The sequence below is a fragment of the Andrena cerasifolii genome, chromosome 7 (genome assembly GCF_050908995.1).
Source record: "Andrena cerasifolii isolate SP2316 chromosome 7, iyAndCera1_principal, whole genome shotgun sequence".
Lineage (NCBI taxonomy): Eukaryota > Metazoa > Arthropoda > Insecta > Hymenoptera > Andrenidae > Andrena > Andrena cerasifolii.
Genome location: NC_135124.1, coordinates 4,851,557 through 4,866,077, shown reverse-complemented (window position 1 = coordinate 4,866,077; position 14,521 = coordinate 4,851,557). Strand labels below are relative to the sequence as shown.

Genomic DNA, 14,521 nt, shown 5'->3' with positions numbered 1-14,521 from the left:
TATTTATGCATTTGGGACAAGAGCGAAGACGTCCTGGAATCGAAGAATCCCCGGGGCTTATTACGAATTTACGAACAGCATCTCTAGGGAAGCATTGCAATCTATCGGGGCTGTTTGTTGTCGCGTTACATCTGCGCGCTTTTGCCCCGTGCAGATCCAAAAGGCCGGCGTGTCCCACCCTATATTCGTGGACGTAGGGGATACACTGGGACCAGATTCACCCCAAAGTCCATTATTACCCGTGTATTGTATTGCTTAACATTGACTCAATTGCTTTCGAATAACGCTAACGCGCGCGTGTACGTTTTGCCCTCTCGGGCATCAATCGAATTATTCGATTTACTGCTCTTTTGGGGGAGGGAGTGGGGGGGGGGGAGAAGCGCTGACCTTTCTTACGCCATAACTCAACCACTGCCATATCCGTCAAAGAGCAGTGAGCGTAATTTTGCAAAAACTACAAGAATTCGCAGCGGACTTTTGATAAATCAGACAGAGACTTGACAGGTCTAATCACAAAAATTTTAATTCTCATGCGCTACGAGCGTGTCGTTCAAATTAATCGATTTTCTAGAAATTAACTCGATCCGCGTCCTGTATTTCCATCCTTACGATCCATCGAGGCGGGACCTATTAAATGAATTATCGAACGCGTTCTAAAATTCTACTGAAACCTGTACGACAACGTTACACGAAAGCCAGTGTCCAGTTAGGTGGATACCAGAGAGCACGATTAACTCGGTCGATCGAATCGTAAAATTCAAGCAAGTTCATGGAAGCCCACGGTACCGGTGTGCCCGTGTTTGAAACGGGGATTTTATAGCGGTCCAGGAACAAACCCTGCCGCTCGAACAGTCGAGACCGTCCGCCGGCTGGACAATCACAACTTGACAGGGAGGTTTAACGAGCCCTATGCTAGGTACTCCACCCATCTACCCTCGGATGGTCATTTAATTATTCGAGATACCCGAGCGTTGGACCATCTACCCCCACCTCGGCCCGTCCGTTTTCCCCCTCCTCCAGTTGGAAGCGTTGGTCAGTTTCATCCTTCCCCGTCCACCACCCTCGCGTTGGCCACTAAAAGGGTATAGCTATATCCATACCCCCGCCGATCTACTCATACCCATGTACTCGTCCCACGTGCTTGTTTCTATATTAAACCGCTGGGGTGGCCGGGAGATAATAAAGACATATAATGGAATCGAAATTGTTTCTCTATCTATCAATGCCATACACCGTCTATGCGCGAGTCACGTTCAACCCATTCGACAGATTCAATTTAGCTTGGTGCGGCCACGTTTAATTTGTGTCTTGATTCCTGGATAATACGCGTACCTATAGTCCACCGCGTATGTTCTCTCGTATTGATAGGCATGCGATCGCGCTGGGAGATGATCGTCCACTCGTTTTGTGCAGCCAACAATCGCGTTTATATAATTCCCTCTTGAATGCTAGACCCGCCCTGGTTACTTGACAGAAGGGTGTGGATAAGAGATTGATTTTCATGCGCTCCTTCGCGGGAACGAAACGCTCAAACAGAAAGACCATATTGCAGATATTAATTTGATTGCAGACGATAACCGAGACCTGAACGATCATCCGGAGGAAGACTTGAAGAGACAGAGAAGCAATTACAACGGCGACCAACTATATTCGAACGTACGTATTACTGTATAAAAGCATTCTGCTTCCTAATGACGAATGGTTCTGTGTAAAGATTTACCGTCTAATTCTAAGATACATATACCGTCGCTTTACCAGGGAAACTGGCATTTAAACAAATAGTGCCCGATAAGCGGGTCCAGTATCGTGTACATATAAGTTGACTGGGAACTATTAGATTATGGTTTTTATGTATCGCAAAAGGAGTGACATTAAACACACATGGAAGCCAGTTCAACACCTAAATCAATCCTGGCCGGTCGTTGCGAACAAGTAGCCCGTTCTCCCAACATTCGAACTTTGCTTCAAGCATCCGCCTTCTGTTGCAGCTGTGGTCGAGTAAATGGAGCATCAAGGACGAACATAAGCTCCTGAGCGAGCTAGGTGGTGGAGGCGGTGGTGCGACCGGTGGTACGAACGGCGCTGGGGCCGGCGGAGGTGCTGGCGGTGGCAGCGGCGGAGGTGGCGGTGGTGGAGGCGGAGGTGGCGGTAGCGGAGGTTACTACGAACACGGAGGATTCCCCGGGAACGCTATTGCCACCTCCGCTGAGCTGTACGACTCCCTGGGCACCATCAGCACAATGACGCAGGCGCAAACGCCCCATCTCTACACCCCGCCCATAGGGGGCACCATAGGTAAGCGACTCGGTCCCTCTTTTTACCCTCCGGCACCCTCCTTTCTATCACCCCTTCCTTCGCACAAAATCCCGGACAGTGTGTGCATCACAACCTCTTGTATATAATACCGGTGTACCAAGCCCCTTTCCGTCGATCTACCAAACCACCATCGTCTCCCTCCTTCAACGCTACCTGCCTGCCCCTCCGTTCTCCGATTCCTTCTCTCCGTTTCCCCACCTCTTCCTTCTCTCATCCTTCCCTCTTCCTTGTACGCTTATTGTTGCGGCTTACGTCTTGCTTTGCATACCCATATCGGCTAAATACATGGCTTTAATAATGCATGAGGTGCGCTGAGCAGCAGCAATAGTGCCAGAAGAGGTGGCGGAACACTCCACTTGGTGGTCTCTCGGTGTTCTCAGCTTAGGGATATATTATATATCTCTTATTTCAGTCTCCCCCTCTATCCGTCTCATCTTTTGCCTCCTTCGAACAACTTTCGCTTACGACAACTGCAGTTCCTGTGTAGGCAGGTGATAGGGGATCCTATCCGTTCTATTTTTTCATCTCTAACTAGTTACCTCTAGTAGTCTAGTCCATAGAACCTAGCGTGATCTATCTCGATCCTTCATTTTGTCTCTCTGCCCCTGTCTCGTCTCTTTCTTCCTTGCGTCGTTTAACGGCGGCCGATCAACGGCGGAACGTACCGCAGGAAAATGTATTGAAACCTAACTATCTTTTTGTGTATACACATAAATACATACACAATACATGGAAAGAAGTTTCGCAGTGGCACGTGTTGCGAGCAACTCGGTCATGCCGTGCCGCGAATTCTTTCGTTCGGTAGTTTTCGGAGTGGACGAAGCCAGGCGTGTAACGGCTGCTTCATCTCATGAAATTCAATCGAGGATCTTCGGCCGGGATCGAAGAATTTTTGAAGAACGGCGCAGCCTGGCCAAGTCGATTGCACGGCTTGCTGGTTCGCCGTTAATATGTACGAGCTGCGAGTTTCGACGGAGAGATTCTTGATCGTGTTTTCGGTGCACACCCCTCGATTCTCATTCAAAACTCTTTGAGAAGTGTGACAACAACGACCTAACCTCTCGCGTACTTTATATCGATAAGTCGACGAAGATATTCTTAAACAAAAAACATTCATTAAATCACAAGATATGCATTCCCTTTCCTTGATTTGTAAAGATGTGTTAAAAAAATCTGGTTTCAAATAACGTTCCGCCTTGATCGCCAGCCAACGATACGAAAATCGCAAATAACGGAAACATGGGGATCCCTTAATAGCAGGTGGTACTTTGACGCCGCTCGCGCCACTGACGATGCAAGAACTAAAATTGAGCCAAACATTGGATGGGGCTAACATGTCTCCTTACCACACCACCGGTGAGTTCGCCACCTCTTTAGTTCTCTTATGGGTGCGCCCAGTCGCATATACCTGTGCGTCATCAGCATATAATTTAAAACCTCAAATACGCGCCACCAATCTAATACGTTCATGTTTTTGAGTGTACACTGTCATAAATGTCATAATGGACCATGTATAACATATCTACTAAAAATGTTCGAGAACCTCTGTCCAAATAAAATGCCCGATAAAATGTCGCCAGCATAAATGCAGCATACTCATTCATAACAATAAATCGTCATCAAATAGTTCTAACTCTATTACTGATTTGTGAAGCCAATTCCAGAAACTTAAGAGGATTCATGTTGTATAGTATAATTGCACACACTTTTCATTATGGCGGAATCACATGTAGATAATCGCGGTACAGTTTCAACTGCTACTCTCCAAAGGAAAAGTCTCTGCAGTATGTTGGTGCATTTTACCAACAGTTCGTGTAATATCCTCGACGACAAATTCCATACGATTACCATCCCGAGACCCATAATCCCAAAGACAACATAATTAAGCTTTAGACGTAAGGCGCTGATCGTTAGCTAGTGCTTGACTCGAATGTCGTGTTGTATTGTGCATGGCCATAGCAGAGAGCAGTACCGTCGCAGTGTCGTATGTAGGGGTGGGGGCCGGTGGGGGCGAGCAAAGTCCCCCGATTTCGTTGCAGAACGAGACAAACGCCACCCCCGCGGCCCCCAACACCCCCGGAGGGGATCCTGGACTGACGGTCTTGCAGCCGCCAGTTTCTCAGCCCCAGGTAGCGTCTGCGATACCGCCGTACTCCACGATGCTTCCCAGTTTTGGACACTACGCCACCGGTGAGTAGCAACAGACAGCCTGCTCGTACCTTTACCGAGGATAAAAAAGCTCGTGACCTTCTGCGGAATTGTAGTTCTCGCAGAGGGTAAAACAGAGCCCCGTAGGGCAGCTCTGACTTACCAGCTTCGCAGCTAGCTGAGAACCATGTAGATAAACGCAAGCTGTTGCTTGTTCTTTGGATATTTTTTGAATTCCAATAAGCAAACGCGGTTGAGAATTTATACAGTGTCGTGTAATTGGTCGTACAAACGGAAAGACGGCCATTCTACATGAAACAATCAATCGAAAATGAGGAATAAATTTTTTTCATACGAGACTGTTTCCGAGAAAACTAACTGTAATTATTTACCCAGTACATGTGTATTTGATTGTGCCTCGACTCAACGGATTTCACCGCAATTTTCATATATACCAAATCGTGATATTGAAAATGTTTGTAATCATACCAAGTAGCGTAGCAGTGCTTTTCCACAGACTTGGATCGAAGCACGTGTACAGCGAAATCTACTGTGAAATCCGTCGAGTCGAGACACAATCAAGCACACGTACTCGACAGATATTTAAAGTTATTTTACTCAAAAACAAAGTCCCGATGAACAAAATTTTATCCGTTACTTTCGATCCGATTTAGTAGAGTCACCTTCTATCCGCTTGCATCGCCAGTTACATAACACCCTGTATATTATACGTGATACGTCTTATGAACAGATAAACTTGAAACGACAAATGACGTTCGCTAATCTTCGCTGTAGAGCTAACGTGGTATTAAATGAAACTTTCTAATGCTACTAATAGGGTTTGAAATTTTATCCTAACCTCACTATGATTGATATTTGTTTAGGTGGCGGTGACTACGCGTATAGTGCAGCATACTCTCAATACTCGAGTGCACCTTACAGTGGATATGGTTATGGAGCAGCGACAAGCGGGTTGCTCAGTAAGTAAACAGTGAGTATGAGTACTGCTTAGATTAGGGTCAACGAAATGTCAAATACTAACTCATTGATAGGCTAATCCTGTTGTTACCGACGGTAACCCGGATTAACCACACGAACTTGTATAACTTGTCGATGTTGTAAAATCGCGCGAAGTAATTAGATAATGAAAAAGTCTAGTACAATTGGATGCAGCTTTCTAAAACTGAAGAAACCAGCCGCCACTTTATTACATTTCAAGATACTGCAGATAAGATCAGATAAAAAGAAGCACGTAGAATGGTGGACAAGCCGGTTTTAAAATAATACCTCGATGCTTGCCTTTCGTAATGGACGATTGCGGGTACCTCCATAGATCATGATACATGTAGGTGAAATGTGCGCAGACTGGACGCGTTCGGTGGATTCGAATAAACGAAATAATAAACAATTTTTTATTGGTCACGCGATACGTTGCTCGCTCGTTCGTTCTACGTGACGTAACGCGTGTCTGTATTCGATACCGTACGGCTGAAGTTTCGCACGTGTGAGTTCAACTTTTTTCCTTTCTAGAATATTATTTCTTAACGCCCTGCGATTGTTTCTGATTCAAAACTACTTTCCACGCGAAAAATAGAAACTCGCCTACAATATCATTTCCACAAACGATTCAAGACATTAATAAATCACTTGAATGGGGTATGCACATGTGAACTTTCTGCCTGTCACATAGAATATGACACGAGTGTAGCGGTGAAAGTTGTATATAAACAGTGCTTAAAATATTGGCAAAAGTAATGAAACTCAGGAACTACTTAAATAGTCAACTTTTATTATCCATTTATACGAGTCACTGCATTATGTTTCCCGATATGCATACATTTCTTATTGTTTTAGCTTTTTAATATAACATTAAACGTGACGCGAAGTTTACGTAGATTAGAATTGTATATAAACCGTTCAAGTTAATACACGCGTTCGCGATTTTAATTTAATGGTAACTGTTGTTTATTAAAGGGACCGTCCGGTCAAAACGCTCGAAAAATAGGTGATCTTTAGGATTTTTTTCTTCAAAATGTATACAACTTGCAGTAAAGAAACTTTATGGTTTTTCTTTATTCGTTCTTCAAGAATATTCAAACTTTTTCTTTTCATTTTCCTATAATGGTTCGAATTTTACGTGGCGCTCAATGCACTGCTGCAACCAGAGTTCGGAGGGATTCGGCTCCACTGATGGAGGGGGAAACACCTACGTGACTGACGCAGGCGCAGTTCATGCACACATTACCACCGCTCCTGTAGGTGTTTCCCCCTCCATCAGTGGAGCCGAATCCCTCCGAACTCTGGCTGCAACAAAAGAGGCGTAAGCGGTAGACAGTAGAACTCGATGTAGGATTGTCTGAAATCGAAAAACCAAAGATATTCTTATAGGTTATATCGATCACTATCGCATCAGCCTTTAAAAATGTAAATAAAGCAAAAGGGCCACGTTTGGTACACGTGTGAACACAAACATTCGAAAAAAGGGGGTAATTCTGCGCCTAAAAATGTTAATAACGAAGAACTACGACCTCTACAATTCATGATCAAACGGTGATGCGATAGTGAATTCAATTACTAAGAAAACGCCACCAAGTTTTTTGGAATCGGTTAATAATTTCTTTTATTACGCTGTCTACCGTTCGCAAAAATCATGATCCGAGAAAAACGCGTTTACCCTTTAGCGCCAAACGTATCATATATGATACATTCCGTTTTCTTTGGCGTTTTGCCGTTTGCATTCGCAATTCACTGTTTGCAACAGTTTAAGTAGTATATGTTTAGCGTAGTTTTATCCGCTGAAGAAAGCTGTACCTACCTGAACTCTGTATTAATTGGTTTTATGCATTTTAACTACTGAAAAAAAAATTAATAAAAACATATAAATTCAGGCCATTTCTAACAATAAAAAGATAACGCGATATTTTTCCTTCAACGGGATCTAGGTGCGGGTGCTAAAGGGTTAAAGTTTTACGTGAATAGCAAGTGGCCGGGTTTTACCCACACATTTGCCGCTACTAAAATGCCTATAACTCCGGGAATTTTTCGAATTTCAAAAAATCCTTTTAAACACGTATTCTTAAAAGGCTGACCATTCTAAAAAAAATATAAAAACTCGATTTTTAGACCGGACGGTCTCCTTAATTAAGCACTATAGAACGTTCATCTTTTCGTGTCTTTGTATAAAAATCAAAATTAAATACGATACGAATCAAATGAACCAATCCACTGAATAGACAAATTCTAAATAACCGGGGTATATTTTAACAACTATTTGCTGCCCGATATTTATCGAGTACTTGATTTGTCTGGGTACCAGTGGCACTAATGTGCAGTACATGTATACGTGTAAACTGGATATACAATGTTAAAAGTCATACAAAAATACAGTAGCATTTTCTCGCTGAAAGGGCAAGAAGGCCTCTGGGTGGTAGAGTCGTAAATAAACAATCCTTCTTTACTCCGCAGACTCCACTTACTACTATTGTAATGGGGATACGCTGGCGTCTTCCCACAACAATTCGCAGCAAGGCGGCGGATGTAACAACGGAGGGCCAGAGAACAGCACGGACGTCGCTAGTCGTTCGCCTTTGGCGGCTACCAGGGCGAGCAGCGGCGCCAGTGCAGCTTCGCCGACCGGAAGTGCATGCACCAAACCGGATCACACCTCCACGCCGACGGATCTTTATCTGGCCTGACTGATTGATGGTACAGGAGACCAACTCCGAGCGAAATGTTTTCCTGGAACGGGAACAGCAATCAACGACGATGGACGCCATATCACCAGGAACCGCACTGAAATTAAGCAATGATCTCTTTATCGGGTTGAGAACGACGAACGCCGACCGTTATCGCCAAATACGATGAGAACGTCGCCCAAGCATGGCTATTATTAATTACTGTTAAAACCGAAGGGAAACGAAGAACTGTCAGAGCAAGTCACGGCGAACTGGCCAGATACCGTTCACGTCGATGCATCGCGAATGTTATTTCACACGGTTGAACTCAACGACGCTTTATAACCTGCAACGTGTCGAATTTACTAATTCGCTCGAACGATGTCGAGGCAATAATCCCGAGAGAGATAGAGACTTCGAAATTTAACTTAATTGCGATGGATAAGCCGTTGGGAATTGTCGTACGTTCCGAACGTACGCCAGTGGTCGGTGCAGCGGAAACGATCGGAGCGCCGCAAACGCGTGCGGCAGTGACGTGTACCAAAACCGTACTTATTGTCGAGAATTGTGGTTACAACAGAAAAATTGTCTTACAAAAAGGAGACTCGATATCGGGAGAAACGGTTTGCTTTTTGTCCAGACGAATTCTATACCTTGCCGACATCAGTGGCATTGTTTATTGTTTTAAGTGGACAGCAATGACTCGACGAGTGTGTCTGGTCCAGCAACCTTAAGGACAACGCTGCCTCGAGCCGCGCGGCCGGGATCGCAGATTTCCCCCGCGGCCGAATTACCGACAGTGTCGGTACTCTGTAGAGTGCGCATAACCGTAGGTAGTTTAATTTAATGATCCTCAGTTAGCATAATTTCTACATGATGCCCGCGCGGTCGGTCGTCCCACCAAATATGCCCGTGCACTCCCGACAAGTTTCTCGTAGAACAATCCGTGAAGCCGACGAACGCAGATGGACATATTTGTTACGGACGGAGTTAAGACGTGTACATATATATAAAATGAAAAAATATATATATATATATAGATATACATATACCCGTGTAAACAGACAGAGCCAACGGCCCAAAGCGGCACGTCTTTTTCCCTGGTAATCATGACGACGACCCCCCGCCCACGCCCCCCCCCCATTCCAAATGACTTAATATATAGTAGATATAACGGATAACTTTATTGAGATTTTTAAATCAGGAATCGGCGTAACGATCACTACTGTTAAGGATATTATATATATTTTTTGTAGAAACCAAAGACCAGAGACGAATTGCCGAACGATAATTGCGCGCCTCGCGTATCTACGGTAGAGGCAGAGTTTTATGGCGGTTTTAAGTGATTTTAGATGTAAATGTACGCGGGCCTGCGAGCGACGTGCAGGATCGACGCGCGCAGAACAATGAGAGAACGCAAATTGGAAATCGGGAGAGCGTGAAAGGCGAAACGAAGTCGAGCGATGCACGCGAGTCATCGGCGATCGATTCCCAGCGAGGGGAGCACCGCGAGTTTCAACGCAAAAGAAAAAAAAAAACGATTTACGTTCGATTGGGCCTGCGATCACCCGCCAATCAGAAGTCGCCCGTAGAGTTTTTGCCGGCCACGTAACGAACTTCCTCCGGCGCGTTTGATTTCACATCGCGGAGCTGCGGATTCTTCCTGGACGATCGGGTTGATCGCGCTCGTTCCCGCGTTCCACCCGACGCCTTCGCTACGCTCGCGCTGCACCGCGGAAGTCGCGCGCCACTTCCGGCTTCGCGTCGGACGGAACGCTCGGAAGAGGGGAAAGAAAAAAAAAAAAAAACTATCGCGAAACCGTAATTAACGTCCGGTCACGGGCACTTTAATGAGATCTGATGCGCTTGCAATTTCTTTATGATTAACAGGCAGAGATGTTAATTCGTAACCTTAATAAGGAGATTTACGCGCGAGTGTGCAGGGCATTTTAATTCCCATGGCTGACATAGACTAAGCATGCGCAGAAGCGTTGAAACATACGCGCGCGGCCTACAAATTAGAACGGCACGTTCGAGCGTATATTCATCGATCTGTTCTTTTTTTCTTCTTTATCTCAAGTTTATTCGTCTATTTAGAAATTACGTCCTTTTACGCGACGCGAATCTGGGTAGTGCAATGGATGTGTCGGAACGTGGCTATTTTAATTAACTATTTTCATAATCGCTGCGATCAATTATAAATATTCATCTGGCGCAGAAAATATTATCAATGTACCGCGTCTCGCTTGAGAAATTCACCGTGAAATGGGTTTCCCAGCGTAATTCGCTAGCATCACAGTTACTTCATAATTAACGACTCATTTTCGAGCGCGCCTTGCATAAACCATAAGCGCCTGATAACACGAAATTTCGTATCGGGCTTCTCTCTCCGGTGTTGCCTCTGAACGGAGTTCATTGTAACGTTCATTTGGCCGGGCATTTAACAGGCGACTCGTATGGTCTTTCACCTTTCCACCGTTGTTTTTCACTTTTTTTATCGCGCGCTCCTACTACGCGCCGTCTACGGAACCGTCAGGAGCGAGCCAACGTTGTCGATCCGAAGCGTGCTCGCCAACGTCAGACGAATTTCCAGACTCCTCATTCGGATCGGTGTCCCTCAGCTGAGCGTTCGAATATGTCGCCGCGACAATCCGATACTTCGCCCCTTCCACCTGGTTACGTTCGTTGGGCCTCCAGCTCGACGCGATTTCATTTCTGCCGCGCGTATCGCAAGGGCGAAGGACCAGTGACCGCGATTTCTTCTGCTGGCTATCGTAAAACCGTGTGCACGAATACCAAGGGATGTGAAAGGCAGCGAGAGAGGGAGAGATAGCAGAGAGGGGGCATTGCGATCTTGTTAATACTTCGAGTCTGCCAATTCGAGCATTCGTGCCGTTCCGCAATCGCAATACCTTCGAAAGGGAGGACCGATTCTTTCGTCCTCCCTTACTTTTTACGCAGATCATTCAAACGTAGAGTTTCCATAGGGTCGGAAATCGGGCTGATTAATTTGACGCGACGTTCAGTGCGGCTATACGTCGGGGTTGTAATTGACTAATGCATACTTCACACTGTTACTCTATTAACATTATCGTAACGACGACGATTATTAATTATTATTATGATTATTATTATTATTATTATTTTATTTGCTATTATAGCTATTTTCATTATTATTACGACACTTCTTCTTCTTACTATTATTATTATTTTATTATTATTATATTATCATCATTATTATTATATAATTATTTAATGCCTTCATTATTTATTAATTGTAACGACGACCTATGTGTAATAAGTTTTGCCAAAGAAACCCATTGAGAGAGCAATATTGCAGTAACATTTTAAGCTTCCCCAGAACGGAAGCGAGTGAAAAGAAGTGAAAAATAAAAAAGCATAATATCGAATTGTAAAGGAAACGAATGGATTACGAAAAGGGGCGCTTTTAAGCGCGGCTTTGAAACGAAGGGGATGTTCCCCGCGCCAGTCGCAAAACACGTGTGAAATAGAGACTTCGGCTTGGATGCTGAGCTCCGCGGACTTTTAATCGAAATAACAAGCAGTTCTGTCTTTTAGGTTCTATCATTTTGTCCCGTGTGATATTCTTATTCCTTGCGCTGCTCTTGCCGAATCTCGCTGTTGATACTTGCAAACAAAACACTGTACATCCTTTTTAAATAAATATGAGGTTTATATGAAATCCGTGTCATAGTTTACTGACTCCCCCCCCCCCCCAAAAAAATATCTACTGTGGGTAGTGACTGGTTACTATCACTTACAGAGGGTGGCCAAATTATTACACTGAAAACATTTTCGTCAATTTTTGGGATCATTTTAAAATGGATTTAATACGATTTAAAAAAAGTCTTAAATTGGCAACTGAACTTTCTTAGCTTTCCAAAACACTCGTGAAAATTTGTCTGCGATCACGAGTTCGCAAGTTATAGGTGTTCAAAGTGAAAAGTACCTTTTCTGCTTTGATCGCGAATAACTCGGCCAATAAAAATCATAAAACAATCCAAAGTAACGAATTTAAAGAGAAATGTTTGCTCTATAAAAGCTCCTCGTTGGATTTACCGGAAATTTTTTTTTGGCCCGTGCATACGTTCAAACTATTTAGGTAAAAATTCCTGAAACTTCGTTTCCTGCGCTTCATCTTAATAAAAAAAATGAATAAAAAAAAATTCAAGTAATTTTAAATCACCCTGTACAAGGTGATATCGGAAAAACCTTGTTTTTATGATTTCTTTCAAACAAACGTAATAAGATTTATTTAAAATTAAGTAAATTTAAGTTTGTCTCCGTATTAACGCAATAATTTAAAACGTGGTTTGCAATGATCGAAGAGAGTAGTTCGTTTAATAAGAAATGTGGTGAAATGTACGTACCTAGTTCGTAGATGTAACGACGTTCCCAAACTTTTACTTTTTAGGTAGACTCGGTTTACTTCTCAATTAAATGATTTATTATCCCGTTTATTGCAATTTATCAATGCAATAGATGTAATGAGTCTAATGAATGAATTTTATAAAATACAAGCCCTTGTAAGGGAACTTCCCAGTCAAATTGTGCTAAAACATAGGTGATTTTTATGATTTTATTTAGAAAAAGTATACAATGTAATGTTTTAAAAGCCATTGCACTTTATTCTGCTACAAATGTAGAGTATAAAAAAAATTACTTAATTTTTGCCCCCTCCTGCCTCTGATATGCATCGCATGCTTCATCGTTGTTAAAAAAGGCCTGGGCTATCGCCATAATAACTCCAGATAGGATCATCCAAAATCAAAGAACCAAAGAAATTCCTTAATTGCCCATGAATAGTTAGCCTATGCCAATTCTGAATAAAATCACAGACGAGGTATAGGATAGACCTATCACCTTATGGATGTTCGCGTCGCCACCCAAACTGTATTACCGACCCATAATTTGAGGTCCGAATGTAGTGGCATCTGCTCATGAACAGCGCCCAACTCAGGAACTACTCTGAAATGTGTTGGAATGCTGGAAGGTGTTGCGTGCTTTTATACGTGTGACTTGTTTAGAATGAGAGTTTGACATAGAGGGCAGGCTTTTGCTACGCTATGCTTTGGCCCGGTTTGTCAACGACTCACGCGGATTTCTCTCCGAAAATCCATTTCGTGGATCAAGGCACTATGGCGCTCAGAACTGGCATTTCTTCAAAGCCCGTGCAAGCTATAAATTGCAAGATGACATTGTTTATTAGCGCTTTGCGTACCCTTGCGAACCCTTTCACGTATCGTGCGCCGAAAAAAGTATTAAAAATTCACGCTGTTACTGATATTCCCACAAGTTTCTAATGCACCGTTTAATCATTCCAGTGAAGTAATAATAATTGGATTCCGTTTGCCCCTAATATTAGTTTACCGCCAACACTGAAATTTACAGTAAAATCTAATTTTAAAAGTCTCGCAGAAAGTTGCATGATGCATGAGTGTCTTAAAAGTTTGTCTAGCCCTGAGAAATTCATCGGTTCAGTGAAGTGTGTGCACGGCATAGTGCATATTATCTCGTGATTTCTCAATTGGCGCATCAATTTCATCGATTACTGGACCATGTGGGAGGCCTTTTAATTTAACAGGATTCCATTCAGATATACCCGTTACTTAGAAGACTTTTTCAGAAACTGAAGGATGTTTAAAAACAGAAAATGATTTTGTAATCGTGTGCAACGCGATTGTAGAGTCAGTGCCTGTGCCTGCCAAAAAGTGTTTCATAGAGTACCGTGCCTCTACGTGTTAGTGATGCGAACGCGAATTCCCATAAGGTGATAGGTCTATCGTTTTAGCCTATACTTCGCCGATGTTAGTAACTAAGGGGGAGAAACAAGTATCTCACTCATATTTCTCCAAATATTCCTGCAACTATTCACTTACACTAAGTTCAACTAAAACGTATTTATACATTATAAATAATACTACGTGATATGTATAAGCATTAACATTAATGTATCGAACGATTAAACATTGAGAATAAAAGAGAATTCAGTCGGCGCAGAAAATCATTTGCAAATCCAAGGCCAAATGTTACAAATTGCTTGATATCTCGAGTTCTATCGATTATAGTTAATAATAATTTATACTGGGCGGTTAGTGTAAATGTTGTTAACATTATTTGTCACAGCAATAGCCACTGGAATGGATATTTTAGCCGAAAATCCATTTTTGCCGAAGAATTCGCTGGATTTCGCAATTGTAACTAACCGTCGACCTTGTTTTGATCGGGGGACATCATTCCTCGAAGTCTACATAAGGAGCTCACAGATCTTCATGTACTCAGTCGTCGTCGGTCCTCCGGACTTGAAGGACCTCCGGGAACCCTGGAGCTGCCGAGCCACCTGGATCCACTGGACTTCCTGG

At 43.3% G+C, this 14,521-nt stretch overlaps 1 protein-coding gene across 7 annotated transcripts in view; it reads left to right on the top strand.

Moving 5' to 3' along the window:
• The window catches only part of Sv (paired box protein shaven), a 243,395-nt gene extending 235,139 nt beyond the window's left edge, over nt 1-8,256 (top strand). For 3 of the 7 annotated variants that reach the window (XM_076817032.1, XM_076817036.1, XM_076817037.1), the window contains 6 exons: nt 1,571-1,656; nt 1,989-2,295; nt 3,574-3,672; nt 4,276-4,506; nt 5,349-5,444; nt 7,930-8,256. In XM_076817032.1, the coding sequence (XP_076673147.1) occupies nt 1,571-1,656; nt 1,989-2,295; nt 3,574-3,672; nt 4,276-4,506; nt 5,349-5,444; nt 7,930-8,159 (1,049 nt within the window). In that variant the 3' untranslated portion in view covers nt 8,160-8,256. Of the gene's footprint in view, nt 1-1,570; nt 1,657-1,988; nt 2,296-3,573; nt 3,673-4,275; nt 4,507-5,348; nt 5,456-7,929 lie in introns of all 7 variants that reach the window. The other 4 variants (XM_076817033.1, XM_076817039.1, XM_076817035.1 and 1 more) reach the window with 4 other exon arrangements.
• The last annotated feature ends 6,265 nt before the right edge of the window (nt 8,257-14,521 follow it).